We start from the raw sequence: 20432 nt of genomic DNA on the forward strand, positions 1-20432 counted from the left end.
TTCTCAGCCGTTAAGATACCTCCACCACTCGTAGCTGTAGTTGTAGCTTCGCATGGCTCCCATTGAGTCTAAATAAATATGCTTGCCTTGCTGTTTAGGTGGGAATGGTGACCACCGCTCACTACCACGGGGTGGCTTCAGAGGCGCGAACGACTTTAGAGGTGGCCGAGGACACTTCCGTGGTATGATGTGTTTGAGACCTGCTGTGCTTTCATCTAAGAGTCCTCTTTGAGTCGCCTGTACTTTAGATAGTTCTAAAAGCAGTATGGGACATGATGTTCAGCTAGACCGGTCTGTAGAGAGCTCATATCGATTCCATCAAGGTTGATTCCAAACCCTAAATAAACACACACCCCATATCACTCATTTGCTCATATACCGTCTATTTGTATTGATATCGCTGCATTCCACCACCTTTCCCTACGCGTACGAATGCTTGTCACACTTGTATACACCTCATGCACTTCATTCACTTAGGTCGAGGTAGGGGTGATCGGGGTCGAGCGGATTCCGATATGCGATCGCTGGTTGCTAATGGGCTCGCACGTGTGCAGACCGAGTACATGGCGTCAGTCATCGAGGCTATACGATCTGAAGTGTCGCCCAACATGTATGCTCCACCTGGTATGTCCACGAGGACTTATATGCACCTACTTGTCTGCTTACTTGTAATAGGACTGGTAATTGACGTACTATCTGTTATCTGGCGCAGGCTCGATGGTCCGACCTTTGCTGATGGGAGGCGTGCAGTACCGTCTCATTCTCTGCGCACAGATAATGTCGTTTGTGTAAAAAATGTGATCATCCAGATGTATTCTTTGGCCTCCTGAATACATATGCAGTTGCTTTTCCATGTACTCAAATCCATATGCAAGGACTCATGCACGTAAATATCCCATGTACATCTACATACTCAGTACAACCGCACAATAGTCGGCTCAGGCAAACCCTACTCTACCCATTCACGCGACCACAGCGCCGTCTCAAGGGGCTTGCCGCGTCGCCGTGCCTATGGCGAAGATTAATCCCGACATCAAGGTTACGAGCAATGTCTTTCCTCTGAAGGTTAAAGATGGGAAGCAAGTGTACCAGAACGCGGTACATATGTTCACACGGTATGTGGTTTGCGTCGCGTACGTTTCTACTACCAATCGCCCATCATATAACTTTTATCTGAACTCATTTGTTTACAAAACTGCGTCGTGTGACCACGGCAGTCGTCATTCTCGGGGGTGAACGCACATGTATTTTAAAAGTCACACCTACGCATGATGCTGTATCTACTCATGCACACGTGCGTATAGAATCCGAAAGTGTGTGTTATAAAATGGGAATAACCCATCTGATTATATGAACATTTGTTGGTGTCTATGAAAACGTAACAGCTACAAGGACTCTGACGAGGAGCGCGAGAAACGGACTGACTTAACCACTCGCGAAAGCACGGAACTGAACCGGCAGATCCTGGATAAGGTCAAGGCACATGACCCCTATCTGCCTGCTGGAGTGTACGATGGTCGGACCACATGTAAGTACATGCGCATGAAATTGTCTACAAGTAAATATACGCGTTCCTATCTGAATATTGTTGCTTAAGTACATAGGGCATTCGTCATGTATGCCAATAGTCACATTTCTTTGCACCTGGAGTCGAAATAGTCGCACTTTCTCAGCTCTTCGCTCGTGCAGAGTCAACAGTTTAATCTGATGCCATTCACACATTTAATGTTGTTCTCCTCGACAGACTGGAGCATCGCAGAGATTGAATATTATGAGATGACAGTCGACCACCCCAACAAGCGAGCAGGCACCACCAAGGTGCGGGTTGTGATCAAGAGTACAGGCCAAAAAATCAAATTCCCGTATGTTGCGCGTAGGTGTGCTTCACATATGCTGCATGTGTGTGTGTTGACATATGTTGTACGTGTGTGTTTTCATGTATGTACCACGGTTGTTTGTTCATTTCAGATACAAGTAGTTTGCCTCCCCGTTTGTTTCATGCGTGAGTATTCTTCATGCATGCGGTGACATGCACACCACCAGTGCTACTGCGATAGTATGATCACAGAAAATAAATCACAACATATACAGATTGTCATGCACAGTGTAGGTTTAGCCGAAATTCGAATCTGAAACTAGTATGCATAATGATTCCTACGTACAGCATCTCTACCGATCGACGTTTGCATGCAACAGCACACACCTAGAAATTAATTCACACATCTTAACTATGTCAAAGCTGCAAACAGATTCGTGCATATCACCCGTAGATGAATTAAACTCACATTGAAATGCCTACCTGTGTTACCTTTCTCGTACAGACTTACCATGGATCGTCCCATGCACGCGAGCGTAGGAGAACAGGCTCTCTCGCTTATGGTGCGCGAGCCAATGGCTGAACTCGCTCGTGCGGACAAAAACAAATTCATCCATCAAGGTATATATCACGCGAATGCGTAAGTCTTCATCCACAGATTACATAGCTAAAAGTTATCTTGAAACTTCGTAACACATGCCACGAGGTGGTATGGCATTGAGAACATAACGCTCACACGTTGACCCACCCACGCGGCTCTTCACAGGAGTCAATCTTCTTATCCCTGACTGGACCAACCAGCGCCATCTAGGAGGGGGGTACTTTGGATTGCCAGGTGTATCCGCCACCATCCGCATGTGCCAACTGGGCCCCAGTTTGGCCATTGATGCTGCCGTGGCTGCGTCCCCTCGGCCAGGACCTGTGTTGGATTATCTGGTGCATGCGTGCAACGTCATGGACGTGCCTGCTCTGGCCCATAGACTGCATCGCGGGAGTGGCGAGTGGCGCCTGGCCGACAATGCGATCAAGGTGTGGGCGACTGGTGGATGTGCGTAGGCGTATTTATGAGAATGCAGATGTGCGTAGGTGTAGTTATGGGAATGTAGATGTGTGTAGGTGTAGTATGGGAATGTAGATGTGCGTAGGCGTATTTATGGGAATGCAGATGTGCGTAGGCGTATTCATGGGAATGTAGATGTGCGTAGGTGTAGTTAGGGGAATGCAGATGTGCGTAGGTGTAGTTATGTGAGTCTGTGTGTGTGTGGTATCTAAATGAGACTTGCGCACAAGGACCGTCAAGGTGGAAGTGCGTATGTGGGTCACATAGGGTGAAGGCGCCTGCTACCCCATTAAGTCATGGGCCTATGCACACCGTCCGAGTGCAAATCCTATTGAGATTAGACATTATAAAACTATTCGATGCCGTCAGTATTTTTATATATAAACAATTATTTACTGGATACAGGTCACTCACTTGCTTTAGGGTGTACAGAGCCACTCAAAGTAGGAATATGTAAACGCACATCCGCATATATATAATTAATTCAACTAAGGACTTGTATAACCATAGCTACGTACAAATGTACAGCCACCATCAAACATTACCATCAAGCAGGTAGCAACTAATTGTGAGCAACTTTTCGGACGGCCACTTGGTTTTCTACACTTAGGGACTGACCTTCAAGACTTCCCATCTGGGCTACTCCCGCTCTTACAAAGCGAAAGGGCTGGGGAAGACCTCGGAAGAGCATACGTTTGACTGGGAGAAGCCAAACGGCGAAGTTGTCCAGGTCAGCATCGCCGAGTACTTCTTCGAGGTCAGTAACACGTACGTAATAGTGATTCTATGCATATGCACAGACAATACGTTGGTTTGTTAAGGTAATTATTCTCTTGTGGTATATGCCTCGCTCTCTATGAAATGGTATATGCCGTCTAGACCATAGTTTTATTTTAGGAGAATCGCCCCTCCCCCGCCCCCACTTGCCTTTGGTAGGAATATCGCATGCTCGGCTGTCTATTGTATCCACAGCAATCGTTCTCAGCTGCACATCAATACACATGCCAACATGCCGATTCTTGCTGCCGGTCTTTTGAAGCATATTCCACTCCTGATATTTGAAGTATTTGAATTATATTCCACTCCTACTCGCATAGCATCACAAGATTCGTCTCAAGTACCCGCAACTGCCAGCCATCACCTCTGGCACCAGCAAGCACCCGATCTTGACCCCTATTGAGGTGACCAGGATCCCCGAAGGACAGGTGTGTGGCTAAGTTACATCTTCACTGCAATAGTACAATCACTACCCAGGCCCCAAGCCCTAATACATCTATCCCGCTGTCTACTAAAAGTTCGCCCTGTCAAGCGCGTCATCGTCTCGTCTTTGGTATCAGATTGCGTCTATGCTGGGTTGCTCCTCCCCTCCGTAATTACACTTCTATGATACGCATAACCTCCTCTTCATTGATATCTTCTTACATACATAACGTGCAGATTCGCAGAAAATTGGATAGTAACCAAACCGCAGCAATCTTACCGATGGCGGCTGTCTCCGCGGCCGATAGATTTGATCGAATCAATACGTCGTCACGCCCATTACTGAAGCAGATACACCAGAGCGTACGTGTGTGAGTAGTGATGAGTGTTGGACGAAATACAAGGATGGTTTTTCTGTGTATGTTGGTCTTATCCGATGAGACGATGTGCATCTATGTTACCAATACGAACGCAAGTGTCGGCGTTTATTTCGACTTTGACTGAGAAAAGGTACACTGCAGCGTCGCTCGTTTACACGTAGTGTATCATGGTACTCAGCTGAAATAGATGCACTGTTCACTCAGTTGAAAAACATGCACTGTTCACTCAGTTGAAATACATGCACTGTTCACTCAGTTGAAATACATGCACTGTCCACTCAGTTGAATTACATGCACTGTTCACTCAGTCGAAAATACATGCACTGTTCACTCAGGTGAAATACATGCACTGTTCCTCGTCCAACCACTAACACACCACATCATCCCATAACCCACCGCACGTGAGAAGCCAATACGTTTGTGTCCAATTCACCTGCGCACACATTTGTTACTTCATGCACAACGTATGCAGAACCAGCTCTGCCGCGAGCTGGAGATCAACGTTGATGAGAATCCCTGCGATCCCATTGGTGCAGGGGTTCTGCCACCTCCGGCCTTGAAGTTCTACAACATCATGGCTGCGCCAGGTAAGGTACAGAATACGGAGGGTTGTCTATGAAATAAAGTCAAATAAGTTAACCGTGGGCGGGATATACAGGCACTTCTTCTTAATGAGCTGCGAAGGTTAATATTCCTCTGATGAGGACAATATGCTGTGAGGCTGCATTGGTGTCATGCGTTGCGTATGTGATCGAGCGTTTGAAGTGAAGCCCACATCAGTGTTTGGTCTATGTTTTAGTGAATGAATGTAGCAAAACGTTGTGCCATATACGCTCAAGGAAACGACCATGTAAAGACTTAATTTTCTGCTTATAAGCAGACGTAATATGATATTGTTATATGTAATCTGGTGATGTCTACTGTAGGTGTGCGTGTCTGTGTTTACCTAAATGTTGTGGTACTACTATATATACCATAGCAGTTTTGTACAGAATTCAGCAGAGTGCTGTGCGTGCTATCGGTTTGCATGGCACACCAACTATACACAACGTTACCAGCTAAAAATCCAACAGCGACATAAACTCAAGTAGCCCGCTCACTCACTCACCTATCACGTAGCGAGAACGTATTCACAATCTGTGCGCAAATAGAAGGACAGTTTGTGTCTACTTATTACATGACATCAGCGTATACCAGTGTGTATTTGCTGTGCTGTGCTCATAAGTTCTCTAAACACATACGGACGGTCATTTAGTGGGATGCCTGTGTGCTACATTCACTCATCAACTGACGATGTGCAGGTTTGGATGGGAAATGGAACCTACGCAACGCCCAGTTCTTGACCCCGGCGCAGGTGGACGGCTGGATTATTGTGTCTGTGACTGAAGACTTTGGCGTAAGAGAGTGCGACGAATTGGCTCGAGAGATGCGAACTACGCTGCAGGGCCATGGCTTAGTTTGTCGAGAGGGTGTGTACAGTGAACCGTATGTCTATGAATGGGCGTGGGTGGAGGGTGTGTATGGTGAGCCGCATGTCTATAAATGGGCGTGGGTGGAGGGTGTGTATGGTGAGCCGCATGTCTATGAATGGGCATGGGTGGAGGGTGTGTATGATGAGTCTCATGTCTATGAATGGGCGTGGGTGGAGGGTGTGGGTGTTGAGCCGCATGTCTATGAATGGGCGTGGGTGGAGAGTGTGGGTGGTGAGCCGCATGTCTATGAATGGGCGTGGGTGGAGGGTGTGTATGGTGAGCCGCATGTCTATGAATGGGTGTGGGTGGAGGGCGTGTATTTTGAACCACATGTTTATGAATGGGCGTGGGTGGAGGGTGTGTATGGTGAAACGCGTGTCTATGAATGAACGTGGGTGTGTGTTCATCTGTAGAGGCACGGGCAGGTTTGGATGTGTCGAGCTGAATATTACAGTATGTGCTTTCGATGGATTGTGCACACGGGAACCTCGTCGTGCAATTCAGTCTGGACTATACTGTAGCACTAAAAGAAATTGACACCGATTGTAAGTGACTAATTCTTTCCGTATTAACACCAATAGCTGAGCCGAGTGTTGCTGTGGGCTTTCAAGAGAGTCTTGATGACGCTTTGCTACGTGCCTGCCGGCCATTCCAAACATGCCGTCCCGACCTCATCTTTGTTGTGGAGGTAAGGAAAATTATTGTGAAACGTTGGTGCATACAGTAGGCGTAGATATGTAAGTAGACATGCGATGTGTGCGAAAGAGTGTGGTACAACGATATCAATCTTTCAAGTTGGAGCGAGATCGTATACTGTTTGTATCCGCAAGATTGTCCTTTCATGCGGCTGGTTGCGAGCCTGCACGGATAGTACAAAACATCGACAGGTGTCTTTCTCTCAACAACATCACTTACACATTATATGTTGACACCGACTACTCTGCTCACAGATATCACCACATCTTGGATAAGTTAACTCAATACACAACACATCTATTATACGACAGGGGTCGTCTGGTCAGTGGAAGGACGTGAAGAGATTCGGAATGACGAACGACATTGTCACGCAATGCTGCCTCGTAAAGAATGCCAGAAGGGCAACTGAACCTCGAGGGGGCCAAGTGCGGTCTAATCTCGCCCTGAAAATCAACTCAAAACTGGGTATATGCTATTTACCGGAGTTTTGCGATGTTTACTGCCTGTTATTCAAGTGTACAGATAGCATGTGACACACGCTAAAGAGTTATCCTACGCATGTAGTTCGTGCACATGGGCGATGGTAACAATAGGTGTGTCACAGGTGCAACATCATCGGTTTCTTATTCCATTCTCCTTGTCCATAAATAAATACTAGCCTGTCCACCATGTGTATGAATATTTCTTCCTAGACGACAACAGGACCTCTCAGGACATGTTTTTAAGCTGTATCTACTTTCTTATATAGATATGCCTACTACCATAGCATATACAAACTCTCTATATGCATAACTAACACCAATTGCTATGCGGCCGTTGGTTTGACCTGTCCCAACAGGGGGCACCAACTGGGTGCCGGGTGTTCGTCAAGGCGAGAACGTGCTGCGGCCCTTTATCCTCGGCAGCACGACCATGTTGCTGGGCATTGACGTCACCCACCCCACCGGAGAGTCCAGTGGTGCGACCTCTGTGGCAGCTGTTGTCGGGTCAGTGGACGACAATCAGTCCATCTATGCCAGCCACATCTTCTGCCCCGACAACGACGCCGAAGAGGTGCTGACACGGGTAGGTATCCGTTGCATACAGCATTGTGTAGTCTGGGTGCTACTGTTGGTATGATGGATGTGGCCATATAGTGCGCTGTCAGTTCAGGCACACGCATACGCATGCTGGTATCCGTCCGTTGTAGTGGTGTAGCATAGGACTGTGCGTGCTTGTATTGTTGGGAGACACTTCCGCCTTAGAGTGGCACATCCGTGTCTTTGTTTATGTAGCCGTTTCAACAGCACCTGAAGCACAGGTTGTTGACGATGCTTGGCACTACTGGTAGTACATTCGTGCGTATTTTTGCCATCGTGCGAGTATACCTCTATTGTATGTACCGTCATGCACTGTCTTGCTTTTTTGTTTGGAATGCGTAGGTGTCGTTTCAGTCCTACACCGGCCAATAGATCAGCACGAATGCTCGAGTACACTGTGTGATTTGTGATGTGCTTGGAGCCTTCTGAATCACCACACACCCTCCTCACCAACTTGCTGATGCGGTGCACTACTGAATCTGCTATTGCGCATATTTGCATTCGCATCTCATTGAAACTCCAACACATTAGGAAGGACTGAACGAAGCACTCACCAAACTGGTGGACCACTACAAAGAGCGGCACCACGGGCATGCGCCCGAGCGCTTTATTCTGTTCCGCGACGGCATATCTCAAGGCCAAGTCCAAGAGGTGCTGGAAAATGAAAAGGACGGCATCAAACGAGCTCTAGATGAGCTCTGCCCAATGGGGCATAAGGTGCGTGTGTTGGGTTACGTGCTGCTATTTATATACTGATTAGGAGTGCTGCAGCACAAGGGTTGTATGTCTCGATGTAGTTGTTTCCTTTCTGTAGACCCACTCGCTGCATGTGTACGTGGCATGGGGCGTGTGTTGGGTTATGTACTGCTATTTGTATACTGTTGTGGAGTGCTGCAGCACAAGGGTTGCATGTCCCGATGTATTTGTTTTCATTCTGTGGACCCACTCGCCGCATGTGTACGTGGCATGAGGCCATGTGTACGTGGCATAGGGCCATGTGTACGTGGCATGGGGCCATGTGTACGTGGCATGGGGCCATGTGTACGTGGCATGGGGCGTGTGTCAGACTGATTTGCGGTGCATGTGTGATCAGTGTACTATCATCTGACAGTGTTGCATACAGTTCAAGTAGGCATGGCTTCGAAACTTTGTGTAACCACACCTGCAGAGCACACTGGATAGGAGCTATTAGGTGGATTTAGATGTATCTTATCTCATCCACATGCGCGCACAACATACGCAAAGCTGGTGTACAACCACAAGCACTCATTGTATATAACTATCCGAATACGATCCAAGGTTTTACTCAAGTACTTCAATGAAATAATTGCAAATCATCTGTCTCTTTTGCGAAGTTTTTGTTTCAGATGATCATACATGGAGAATAGAATAGCCTCTGCCATGTGCGTTATCTTATCTTATCATATCTTATCTAATCTTATCTTCTGTACTCTTGCTCTGTGCAGTTGGCCATCATATCTTTGCAGAAACGCCATCGCGTCCGCTTGTTTTTGGACCATAACAACAAGAAGACCAACCCGGTGCCTGGTGTGTGCAAACGACTTCAGAGTTCACGTGATTGTGAGAGAGGTGAAAAACCCCACAGGTTTAAGTTTGGAGATTATGTTGGTGTAGACTACTTAAATGGAAATGTATTTATACCGGCTGTCGGGTGAGCTGATTTGTGTATAGTTCAGTCGCTGATGACAATCAGGTGCGCACTCAGTCTTTGTATACAGAGGTGTGCGGGCTCCGCTTCTCATTATAGTTCGTGTTACCATCTAGGTATTCCTAGTATTGCATATCTCTCATATACACCGCTATTGGGTTGGCCCGGTTGTTCTTAGTCGGTTATATTTCTCATACATACCTCTCTTGTGTCCTGCTTGTGTCCCGTAGGGCTCCTGGTGGACCAGGACATAACCTTCCCAGGCGTCGATAATTTTTTTATAAACCCCCACGTGCCTCTGCAGGGTACTGCGGTAAGTGTCTGATATCCATCACACCGCATGCGCATGACAACTTCAATTGACGCGTTCAGTGTGTGTACACTTCAATTGACGTGTAGAGTGTGTGTGCACTTCAATTGCCATGTTCAGTGTGTGTGCACTTCAATTGTCGTGTTCAGTGTGTGTGCACTTCAATTGCGTGTTCAGTGTGTGTGCACTTCAATTGACGTGTTCAGTGTGTGTGCACTTCAATTGACGCGTTCAGTGTGTGTGCACTTCAATTGACGCGCTCAGTGTGTGTGCACTTCAATTGACGTGTTCAGTGTGTGTGGATGCATGATATGAATCCCGTTCTCGAGGATGTATCTAAAATGTGTGTTTAAGGTGATGGTCTAATATGCGAGTAGATTCCCTATCTTTCATTGTCACGACGTCATTGCAACACTTCCTTCTAGGCGATCTTGAGTCTTATTGATCGATTGGCACTGCAATATACGCGTACGTTCACCTCGTATCTATATGCACCAGGCGGCTGATACCAATAAGCAATTAAACACCACTACTTCAATACACCAAGGGCCGAGCATCCATGTGATCCCCATCATAGTCTCTCTGTAGGCCTACGGCCCCATACCTACATCCATACGCCACCACTCACCCCTCCAGTCCTCCCCACACCCGCGCCTGTCCTCAGCGCCCCATGCATGCCACATGTCTGTGGGACGAGATCGGAATCACCAGCGAGCTGCTGCGCCTGGTGACGTACTACGAGTGCTACTCGCTAGGCAGCTCAACTACTAGCATCTCCCAGAGCACCCCAGCACGCCTGGCACACCACGCCGCCTACCTGGGCCAGCAGTTACGGGCAGCCGGGGCAAACATGCGGGACATCCGCGAGATGAACTCCACCAATCTCATGCACTTTTTATAGGTGATGGTGATGAATCTCATGCTCTATCTATAGGTGATGAGACTATGAGGCGTTTCTGGCTCTAGGAGGGAAGTGTCTGTGGTTTGTCCTGACCCTGTCGCATGGTTGATTACAATATACACAGACATGCACCTATACCAACATGCACGGACAATGTGGCCGACATACTTGTGTGCGAATCCATATATACTCATGTACACATGGTCAAAAATACCTCTTGTGCTCGCATGCTTTGGAGTCTTTCATTCATGAAGAAAAATGGGCGAATGAAGCCCACACGCACGCGTATGCAGTACATGCGGAGAAATACGCGCACACAGTCGCAGGTGAAAAAGAAATACTTATGAAGACTTTGCGTTGCTGCCGCTGGGTGGCTCCTGCGTTGATGATATGCCGCAGAATAGCGGCGAGACATAAGAATGACTACCATGGACTGTGTGAGAGTTCAATATAAAACTACAAAAACGGATACGTTAAACTAGTTTATTTTCATATGCGAGTGTCACTTCAGAATATAGACCATCCCACCCTAAGTGTGAATCGATAGAACTGAATTTCAACCGATAAAACAGGTAGCCGGTCTTCCGAGAGAGTTTTTGCCAGTCCACATTGGATGATGAAAGCAACCGCAGTGCAGATTGACACAAGACTCCGCTATAACTACATGGTGTCTGGTATTTTCATGCCGACATCGAATACGAATAAGCAGGTGTTTGTTAATTCAGAATCAATGCAGAATACAGTGTATAGAACATTGACACACCGAGGAACAAAATATTAAAGTAAAACTCACTGCTTGGATAGATGTGTATACGATTGCACCCGTGGAGACAGCATTTACAACAGAACAAAAGTAACAAAATAAAAACTTATCGTATTAATATTGGATAAAAATGAGGTCGATCGTTCAGTATGCATTCTGGTTCGCGCATGTTTATGTGCGAGAAAATCAACATCTAACCTCGTCTTCTCGCACGAGGTCTGAGAGTACTTTAAACGCTCATCCTGTGTATGTGCAATATACATACGCCGTCGCCTGCGTACAATACAAATGCCCTGCCCTATCGCAGATGTGAGATTCGCCTGTGCACAGTCTCTATATACCTAGATTTGACACCTGTGCACTGCACAGCTATCGCTACTAGGTTTCTATGTGAATTTCGCGTGATGTTCGATGCACCTAAATATACTATATGCATCTAAATCAAACCATCGCGATATCACACGTGCCTGATCGCTATATTCAAGACTGTAATTAGACTGTGACGGACAATCAGCTCGTTCAGACAACTGTAGATACACGTGTTTTATGACATGGTATGTATTTGCGGCACACGTATATGTTCACTACATCGGTGTGTCCTCCAAGATTAACTCAAACATCTATTGTGCCGCCCGAGTCTTTGCATCTTGTTTTGAAGCCGCTGCCGCCGAGGCTTCCCATCTCGGTACACCACGCGAGCAACACAAAATCACAAACCCACGCGCACCTGTGCTTGCTGAAGGTCACTTTGTCGAAGGACACTGCCAGCTCTCCCACACACTGAGCCACGTACATATTCAGTAGCTCGGTATACGCCGGCGTAACACTTACGACTAGCCTGCTATTCAGGACAGCCAAGGCCCTCTTCTGTCGCTGTGCATTGGCCTCCGTGCGTCTCTTGCGCGATGCCTGGGTGTTGGTAGTCGATTTGTCGAAAGGCGTGGCTGTCACTAGATTGTACTGGCGATGATCTGCTTCCTGGATGCATGCGACGGTGCGGTTCGCCTGTGTGGACTCCGCCAGCACAACAAAGTTGCTGTCTTTCTGACGCGCACGGCCTCTACTCTGCACCAAAGAGACGGGTGTCTGCACCGCATCAAATCGGATAACACAGTTGGCCGCGGGTACATCCATGCCTTCCTCGCTCACGGATGTAGATACAAGTATATTGAGCTCGCCGTTCCGGAACTTGTCCATACGGCCCTTGCTGTCACTATTAGTGACTCGCAGAGAGGCTGTGGCAGGTGTGGATGTTGCGTAGACGATGCCACTCCTCACGTTCACACTGCTGCGGAGTGTGGCATCCTGTTCAATGTACCACTGCACTATGTGGGCTACAACACGCTGCTGAACAAATACGATGCACCTCATAGCTTCCCCGAAGGCGTCCTAAATACCTTCTTTTTTCTGAATTACACAGAAGAAATGATACGAACATGAATACATCCGATTATCTAACCTTCATGGATACGGCGGCGGGGGTCATAAGAACCTGTCCATGGAATAGAGATATAGAGACATGAGGAACAGCCGTACTAAGCAATTTAAAGTATGTCTAGGTTTGGCATAGCACATTCAAATTTTGGCAGAAACAAAGTGTGCACAGTTAAGTAGAGCAGACCAGAATGTTTTGAACAATACCTCGGCCATAATGATGTTCTTCTCCCCGACCATGATCACCTGTTGCAGTCAAAGAGAATGATGCATTGGGTATGAGCGACGGAGGCACTATGAATCATCCCAAAGAGTATATGAAAGTACATAGCATGCAGCTCGAAGTATCAGAACTATCAAAGCCCAAGATAATTTCTGACGCTTACCATAGTGGCCCTGACTTCTATAGTCCCCATGATGACGTCCGTCATCATATCCTCCTCCATGGCGGTGCTCTTTGTCTCCATACATTGTATTGAATCGATGGTAAGAGTGATCTTGAGTGCTTTGCGCACTGACGTTCTATACTTATGGGCACCCATCAATACACTCAGGTGAAGGCTACCCGGATTTCCGATCAGACGTAGATCACATGAAATACACCACACCGTCGAGTGTCGACACTTCGTAATTCTCTCGTTGCACGTGTCGACTGTTGCACCCCACACAGTGCACCGTGAAAGACAGTAATCCAAAAAATACGGAAGCGTTGCCAAGCGTTGACATTCCGACCGTGCCGATGGTGTGTGCGTGTGCGTGTGCGTCTCTCGTGTATCTGCGTTTGATAAATATTGGATATGTATCGTTTGGTCTCGCAATATATATTGCTGGATAACCACAGATGGGCAGCAGTCTAATCCAACGAGACCTGAATTTTGGGGGGGGGGGGGGGGGGTTTGAGTGTCTGGGTTCTGACTGTGCCGAGTCTGTGGTGTTTCATGTATGTGTGTATCTTTTGCGCCATCTTTTGCACCAGACACTTGAAATTATTTACATATGCGTTGTTTCGTCTCGCTCTGTAAATTGCTGTATCGTCGCTGACGGAATGTGCGAGATTCAAACGAGAGTCGAATTTTAGCGTGTCGATAGCTGAGTCTTTATAACGTCTCTATGAACAGTGCAATTGCAACAACTGTCGCTGCTCATGCCCTGACAGTGTCTCTAGTGCATCCGACAATATGCATGTTGCAATATCCTTTTTGCAGGGTATACTTATGTACTTACTTCTATGTAAAATTGTAAATGACAAAAGTATCGTAATACTACATATCGCCTTCTAACTGTGTATTTTTGTTTTTGTTTGTTTTGTTTTAAAAAAAACAAAAGAGGGCTGTCTGTAGGCAAAAATTGATAGATTTAAAATACCAAAGCTAAATGGCAGCTTTTTTTTATCTGATATCCAAATTTGATTGGATAATCATACCAGAATGCGGTCGATATGAAGCTCCCACCTTCCGCAATGTAGAACACAAAAGTGTAAACAATCAGCAACAACAAACACAGAGAGTGATGCTGTAAAACGTTGCGATATAACATTCTTGCGTTGTTATCTTGCATCAGCGAAGTGTGCCGTACAGTACTCTTGTGTACTTCCCTGATCGTCGGGGTATGTCGTACAGTAGATGCACATACTTTTTGTAAAAAAAATACACGAAGACTCGCAACATGCCCTTTTCTAGTTATTTTTTTGCTTATATGTACAAATAAAATATCACTGATTGCACCGTGCAGACGTTAACTTTCTGCATATGCACTGCCCCTGCCTTTAGCTATGTACTGTTGCTCTCCGATTTGAGATCGCTCATATTCAACACCTCCAGCGAAGCGAAGTATTCAGTAAATAAGGAAACTACATTTCGACAGCATATACGCTGGAGGAATATTGTGTGTTCAATGCATTTCATATACGAGGACGCCGCGGTAGTGTGTGCTGGACCTGTGCATGTAAACACTACCGCAGTGAAATTGAGCAATATCTGGAGCTTTGTAGAAAGACTGACTAGTGCACTGTTATCGTTGCATCGCTCATCGCGAAGTCTGTAAGTAAAGGCCAAGCAGGGAATGCTACTTAGTAACGCTTTATCGAGTATGTCTCGATAAGGTAGCTTAGATGTTCTACTTTATCGCTGATACGATCTTATAAGTGTATATGCTGTGCTATAGTGAAGGATGCACGATACAGGATGCACGATACAGGATGCACGATACAGAATGCACGATACACCAGCAATTTGTTTCCGGTGAAATATGCATGCTGGTTAACCCCTATATGTGTGAAGTGCCGCAATAGTTAAACTATTATGGTTCTATGAACTTACTACACATCTAGTTGATTTACAAGCAAAGAAAACTCTGCCCCCAAAATGATTCTTGGATTCGATAATGTATTTTTAGTGTACACATATTCATACTGTGAATGTAAAATAATATGTGAAAACGGATAGTTAAAGGCTTCCAACTATTTTATTTTATTTTGTACATGAGTTTCGTGTACTTTCCTCCGTTAATCGCTTCAGTATCCTTACTACGGACTTAGTATACACTACAGCTTCAGCCGCAGATGTCACTATAACTATATATACAATTGAATTTATATCGGCCATTTGTAAAGGATATATTTCGTTTGTGTCGACCATTCTTACTTGGACTATGCAATTTAAAAAGACTCTACTCGGATTTGAGTTAAGACCACATATCCCGATGGTATCGCTAGTAAATGTAGATCCATGGCCGCCGTAGTAGTTGGATTCAGATTGGGTTCCTCCATTTCCCGCGAGCAAGGCATCAGAGATGCAGCCATCGATATGGCGTTTAATAACTTGGAATTTTGATTTCTCCAGACGCGCGTAGAGAGTATTTCATTACTTTATATATTTATAATTGGCTTATTCGAACTTGATTTGAAGATCGGGTGTCAGGGAGAAAATATTGCAAGCCACTATCAAGGGCGAAACAAGGCCCTGGACGTATCAAGATTTTTCAGTTGTTGTGCAAAATTCATTGGTAAACCTGTGCTATACTGTACGTGAACAGACTTGTAGATCTATTGGCATTTGTAATCGCCAAAACATCTGATAGATATAGTGCTTAAAAATATATAGAGAGAGAGATTTTATTATGTTGTGAACGAGGACATATGCAGAGGCGATTGCATTACCCCAAACACGGTATCCTTTGTATTTGCCCCCCTGAAGTTAGTTTGGTTCATGGTCGAGTTACTAAACACGGCACCCTCTAGATCAGCACCTGCTAAATCCGCATGGTTTAGTATGCAATTGGTCATGGTCGCGTGTCGCAAGTTGGCCGCCCTGTATCGAGTGACAGATATTTGTTAATTAACTGTCGCACAAATGTACAGAAAATGGCAGCAGTCCAGTACAACTAGCGCGATAAGTTGAGCTTAGTTTTGTGGCGTTCCAGTGCTAGCCTTGGATGCACCATTGGGTGCAGCTCAACAATACGTATATTCCTTGATGCGAGTTCCATTACTTTCACATACATAGGAATATACAAGTACGGTACAGAGATATACACCCAAAATATTGCGTATTGTTAAGATATGTGCAGTAGCCCGGAGAAGATAAACAAACCTCATAACTGAGCCTGAGAGCTCACTCTCATCGAAGTCAACGCCCCTCATATCTGCAGCCGCCATCAGAGGTCCCTCAGAACTCGTAAGCAAAACACAATGCCGCATCGACGCGCCTGCATACGATACGGGCAATGAAATAAATCTCGTATCACAAATTAAATGTTTGATATCTAGTAACAAATGATTCGCAAAATACACTGCGATTCAAACATATAAGAGTTCCGCATCCCGTTGATATCTCGAACATGTTACAATTGCATACAAAGTCACAACTGCTTTCGCCAAATTACAAGAGCGAGTTTGGAATGTCATATACGTTGTGCTCGAAAAAGGGGCTACCTTGCATTTCCGCCCCCCTGAAGTTTGCTGCGGACAGATCCGCACCGTCTAGTACAGCGTCACACAATTGCGCCTGCTGGAAGCTGCAACCGGATAAAATGCTCCCTAGAAATGCAAAAAATGCAAACTTTACTTTGTGGTGACTTGTATAGTGCTGAGCTGTGTCCGGCACGGTGAATAATGCTGAATGGATGACAACTTCCGAGGTTCAACTTAGTTAAAATTGGTGTCATGCACTTAGGCTTCTGCCTGTATACTGGGCTTCAAGAACGGTTACTAGCAATGCGCAAGTCAAATATATTATTTCAGGTAGCGGTTCCAAACACAAGAAAGAGAATATTTATACATACTTTCAAATATACACCGTCTCATGTCGCATAAATCGAAATCGATGTTTGATAAATCCAGCCGAGAAAAATCGGTCCCTTGAAAATTCATCCCACGACACCTGCAAGATATATTTTGTGCATGTTTGTTGGTATCTATCAACAGCCCATGACATTACCGGCTGCTCTCATAGACATCTTGTTTGGCATGTTTAATTGGAGTCGGTGGTCTTTCTCCGACGTTTTATACAGATATGTAGATAAATGTAAAGAGGATGCCACGGAAAGGAAGTACTTGCGAAGAACGTTCAGTTATGGATCCGACAAAACAGTATCGTTACAAATATTGTGTTTTACACACAGACTGGTCATATGGCCATGTAACATTGAGTAGCATCGTTCCCCCAGAATAGATGTGACGATTGAAGCTGTGCGGATTCAGCCATACATGCATTTATACCCTCTGGACATACCTCAGGGAATCCGATGGCTGGAGGGTCATGAGCTTGTCCATGAAGGAGTTGCGATTCATTGGAGCGTCAACGTGACAGTCTTTACACATCTGCTCAAGGATTTTGCATGCATCGTTCATCCCAAAAAATCTGGCTTCGGCCAGAACGCCTCTGGGGATATTTGAAATAAATTGTACTTCATTGACATAATACTCCTATACTGATTGTTGAATGGTATGCGGGAAGAAAACTGCATAGCTGCTCAGTGGTTATTCGCACGTTATAAGCAAGTGGGTGATTAACAAGGAGCACATATCACTGATTCTATAGGATCTCCTTTTGGGGCCTATTCATTATAAATTTGATACACATGACTCAATGCGAGCCATGTGTATCAAAGTGTAGACAATCGATACGAGCTTGCAACTCAGATCACAAACTGTGTCAGTGCTGTTACTCAGTCGAAGTATCGTTAAGCGTCCACTACGAACATGCCTTGTGCCAGCTTAGACAATGATGCCAAGAGTACACTATAATATGAGCTCTAAAATAAAGCTACACCTTATATCAAGACCGGCCATGAGAGGCGCAAAACCTTAACAGATAAAAGCGAAAATGACAACAACATTCGAAATTGCAACAGTGGCGTGCTAGATTGTTCGCATTTCCGTGCGTGGTAAGTGACGACTGCACAGCGCTTACCTAGGATTGAGTCCCTCGCCCAGGACCATTTCACCGTGCCTAAGAATGAACAAACGCACACATGGAAGTGGTGTAAGTAGATTAGCTCGTTGACATTTAGAATATTATGAAGCAAGGAGCCCTTGAAATGATTGTTGGACATTGTCAAGCAGAGCGATCAACTAATCATCGTGAGATATTGATCAAGTAAAAACACATAAGACCAAGTAACTTTGATGCTATGTATGCAACTTGAAAGGAAGGCCGGTCCGAAGAAAGCAAGGTCTGGGAGCTAAACTGGGGTTTCTACTACTACCTTAAAAAGTTAAGAAGTGGCTCAAAGTATTTGGGACTTCGGTCGAGCATCACAGTACCGTTTCTATCCCGGGTAGACTGCCACATGTCCTCCTCAATCAGCCTTGACAGCATAGTTGACTCGCCTCTTTGTATGGTCGTTTTCGTGGTCACAAACACCTACGTGTGGGTGGAATGAATATAGAGGAAAATAGGCGTACATAAACATGTAGATATCTAGTGTGACAACATCATAACTGCTCAGCCATCAGCTAAAATCTATGTGCCCATAAACGCCTTCCAGATGCAAAGGTGTTCGTGTTCACCGGCACAGATATGTTTATACAAGCCCGGTAATTCAGAGCCTCGCCGAACATGACATGGTGTGCAATGAGTTTTTACCGCGGCATTTGATGACTTCACGGTCTTATCGCAGCGATGATATTACAGCTATTGTCACATACTTGACCACCGACGTTGAAGGCGATCCAGTCATCCCTTGTGCCCATAGGAGTACCACTCCTGTTGGTACCGTCCGTGTCTATAATCTGTGTACTAACTGTATCGCATGTGGCAGCTAACGGCCCACTCACTCCCTTCATAAAAGGTTCTCCCGCTAGAGCCGCGTAGAGTGCATCGCCTGTGCATAGTAGGATTTGATATTCTAAGATACGTTTGCTTGAAGAGATACCTATGGTCACGCACAGCTCCCGACCGAGAACGGTCCAACCTGTATATCAATTTTGCACTAGCGTGCGACGTGACTGTTCGCAGTTTTCAATCCATCCAGGTAGCGGTTAAATCGCCATGAAGGTCTTTAGAGTATAAGACGCATGCACATCAAAAAGAACGGAAATTCGTATCAGAAAAGTCCAAATGCGCAAAGAGACAAGAGTTAATGTGACGAGGCAAGCTGGGCGCAGTAGAAATGTCGAAAGACGGCATAAACAGACAGTTAGATTGTGAAACGAAGTACCAGTAGCCTGCAGAATTTCATTGGCTGGGCAAATCAGATGAAGAATGTTAGATCAATTTGTTGGTTTGAATGAGTGTATATTGAGGTTCCTAATATTGCGTTTGTATGAATGAAAGTAGGTGGGAATTAATCGTGCTTCGTCTCAGGACAGTAAATGGCATACTGTATGTACAAACACGTATATCCAAGTGTTTCAAAGCCACGCCTAATCTGCAAGTATATCGAGAATAACTCATGTATGCACCTGCACATACATGTGGGTAGTTGTAATTTCGATCAGACTGAACACAGAACCCATGGCGCAATTGGTTAGAAGATTCTGGCGAATATATACGTGGATTGTGACGATTAAGCACTAGGTACAAGATGTGAAAGTTATTATACGCAATGCTACATAGTGTCTGCGTAAACATTACAAGGGTTCGCATTCTGAGCGCAGGAATGTTTCTATATATAACACATACAGGGTTGCGAAAAGTGAGCGAAAACTTTCTAAATTGCCGTGTGCGTGCTTATTCTACGCACACGTATGGCGAGCGATGGCATCCTACTGCCAATATCATCAATACTATACAACAACGGGACAAAAATGTGCCCGTCTAGGTCTATAAATCCGTATCTCAGTAGAAGCAAACAACAGACATGGGCAGTATACTCAAATAAAAGCAAAATGCGACTTACCGTCTCTGACCAACCTTGAATCGTCGATTCTGGTACCCACACTTGTATAGATCATTTGTGAACTGCAGTCAAGCTCAGTATTCACCTGTTGGCATAATAGAGAATGATTCTTTTATGATATGCAAGACTAATTGCGGGATCCCTCGGTGGAAAAACTCAACATTGAAGCTGCTGTATGGCGGGCTCCTACAGTATTTATTTCAACACGTAGTTACTCACATACACCACACAACATATACACACATATATAAACATAAAAATAAATATATATGTATAGCATACGGGCACACACAAATACATACATACTCACA

At 45.4% G+C, this 20432-nt stretch overlaps 5 protein-coding genes across 5 annotated transcripts in view; 3 read left to right on the top strand and 2 right to left on the bottom strand.

The window, feature by feature from the left end:
* SARC_10049 (hypothetical protein) overlaps positions 1-373 on the top strand; it is a 1547-nt gene extending 1174 nt beyond the window's left edge. Inside the window, exon 2 of the mRNA XM_014295913.1 lies at positions 99-373. Coding sequence (XP_014151388.1) covers positions 99-188 — 90 coding nt within the window. The 3' untranslated portion in view covers positions 189-373. The remainder of the gene's footprint in view (positions 1-98) is intronic.
* Positions 374-458: 85 nt separating this feature from the next.
* SARC_10050 (hypothetical protein) lies at positions 459-4451 on the top strand (the record flags this gene model as incomplete). The annotated part of the gene is made up of 9 exons (XM_014295914.1): positions 459-624; positions 977-1115; positions 1386-1528; positions 1745-1862; positions 2322-2437; positions 2583-2845; positions 3487-3633; positions 3974-4081; positions 4314-4451. 9 exons carry the CDS (start codon positions 459-461, stop codon positions 4449-4451), a joined length of 1338 nt encoding a protein of 445 aa, XP_014151389.1.
* Positions 4452-4922: 471 nt separating this feature from the next.
* On the top strand, positions 4923-10583 carry SARC_10051 (hypothetical protein; the record flags this gene model as incomplete). Its single annotated transcript, XM_014295915.1, has 9 exons — positions 4923-5043; positions 5758-6285; positions 6510-6616; positions 6936-7089; positions 7463-7689; positions 8235-8420; positions 9170-9251; positions 9603-9685; positions 10347-10583. The coding sequence occupies 9 exons, from the start codon at positions 4923-4925 to the stop codon at positions 10581-10583; spliced, it is 1725 nt and encodes a 574-aa protein (XP_014151390.1).
* Positions 10584-11958: 1375 nt separating this feature from the next.
* SARC_10052 (hypothetical protein) lies at positions 11959-13247 on the bottom strand (the record flags this gene model as incomplete). Its single annotated transcript, XM_014295916.1, has 3 exons — positions 11959-12693; positions 12988-13026; positions 13167-13247. 3 exons carry the CDS (start codon positions 13245-13247, stop codon positions 11959-11961), a joined length of 855 nt encoding a protein of 284 aa, XP_014151391.1.
* A 2633-nt stretch (positions 13248-15880) lies between these two features.
* Positions 15881-20208, bottom strand: SARC_10053 (hypothetical protein; the record flags this gene model as incomplete). Its single annotated transcript, XM_014295917.1, has 9 exons — positions 15881-16088; positions 16371-16485; positions 16712-16816; positions 17062-17159; positions 17511-17660; positions 18192-18230; positions 18487-18644; positions 18929-19104; positions 20122-20208. Coding segments are annotated over 9 exons (1121 nt in total), but the record flags the coding sequence as incomplete, so codon positions are not given.
* Positions 20209-20432: the final 224 nt, after the last annotated feature.

Source organism: Sphaeroforma arctica (genome assembly GCF_001186125.1).
Source record: "Sphaeroforma arctica JP610 unplaced genomic scaffold supercont1.1121, whole genome shotgun sequence".
Lineage (NCBI taxonomy): Eukaryota > Ichthyosporea > Ichthyophonida > Sphaeroforma > Sphaeroforma arctica.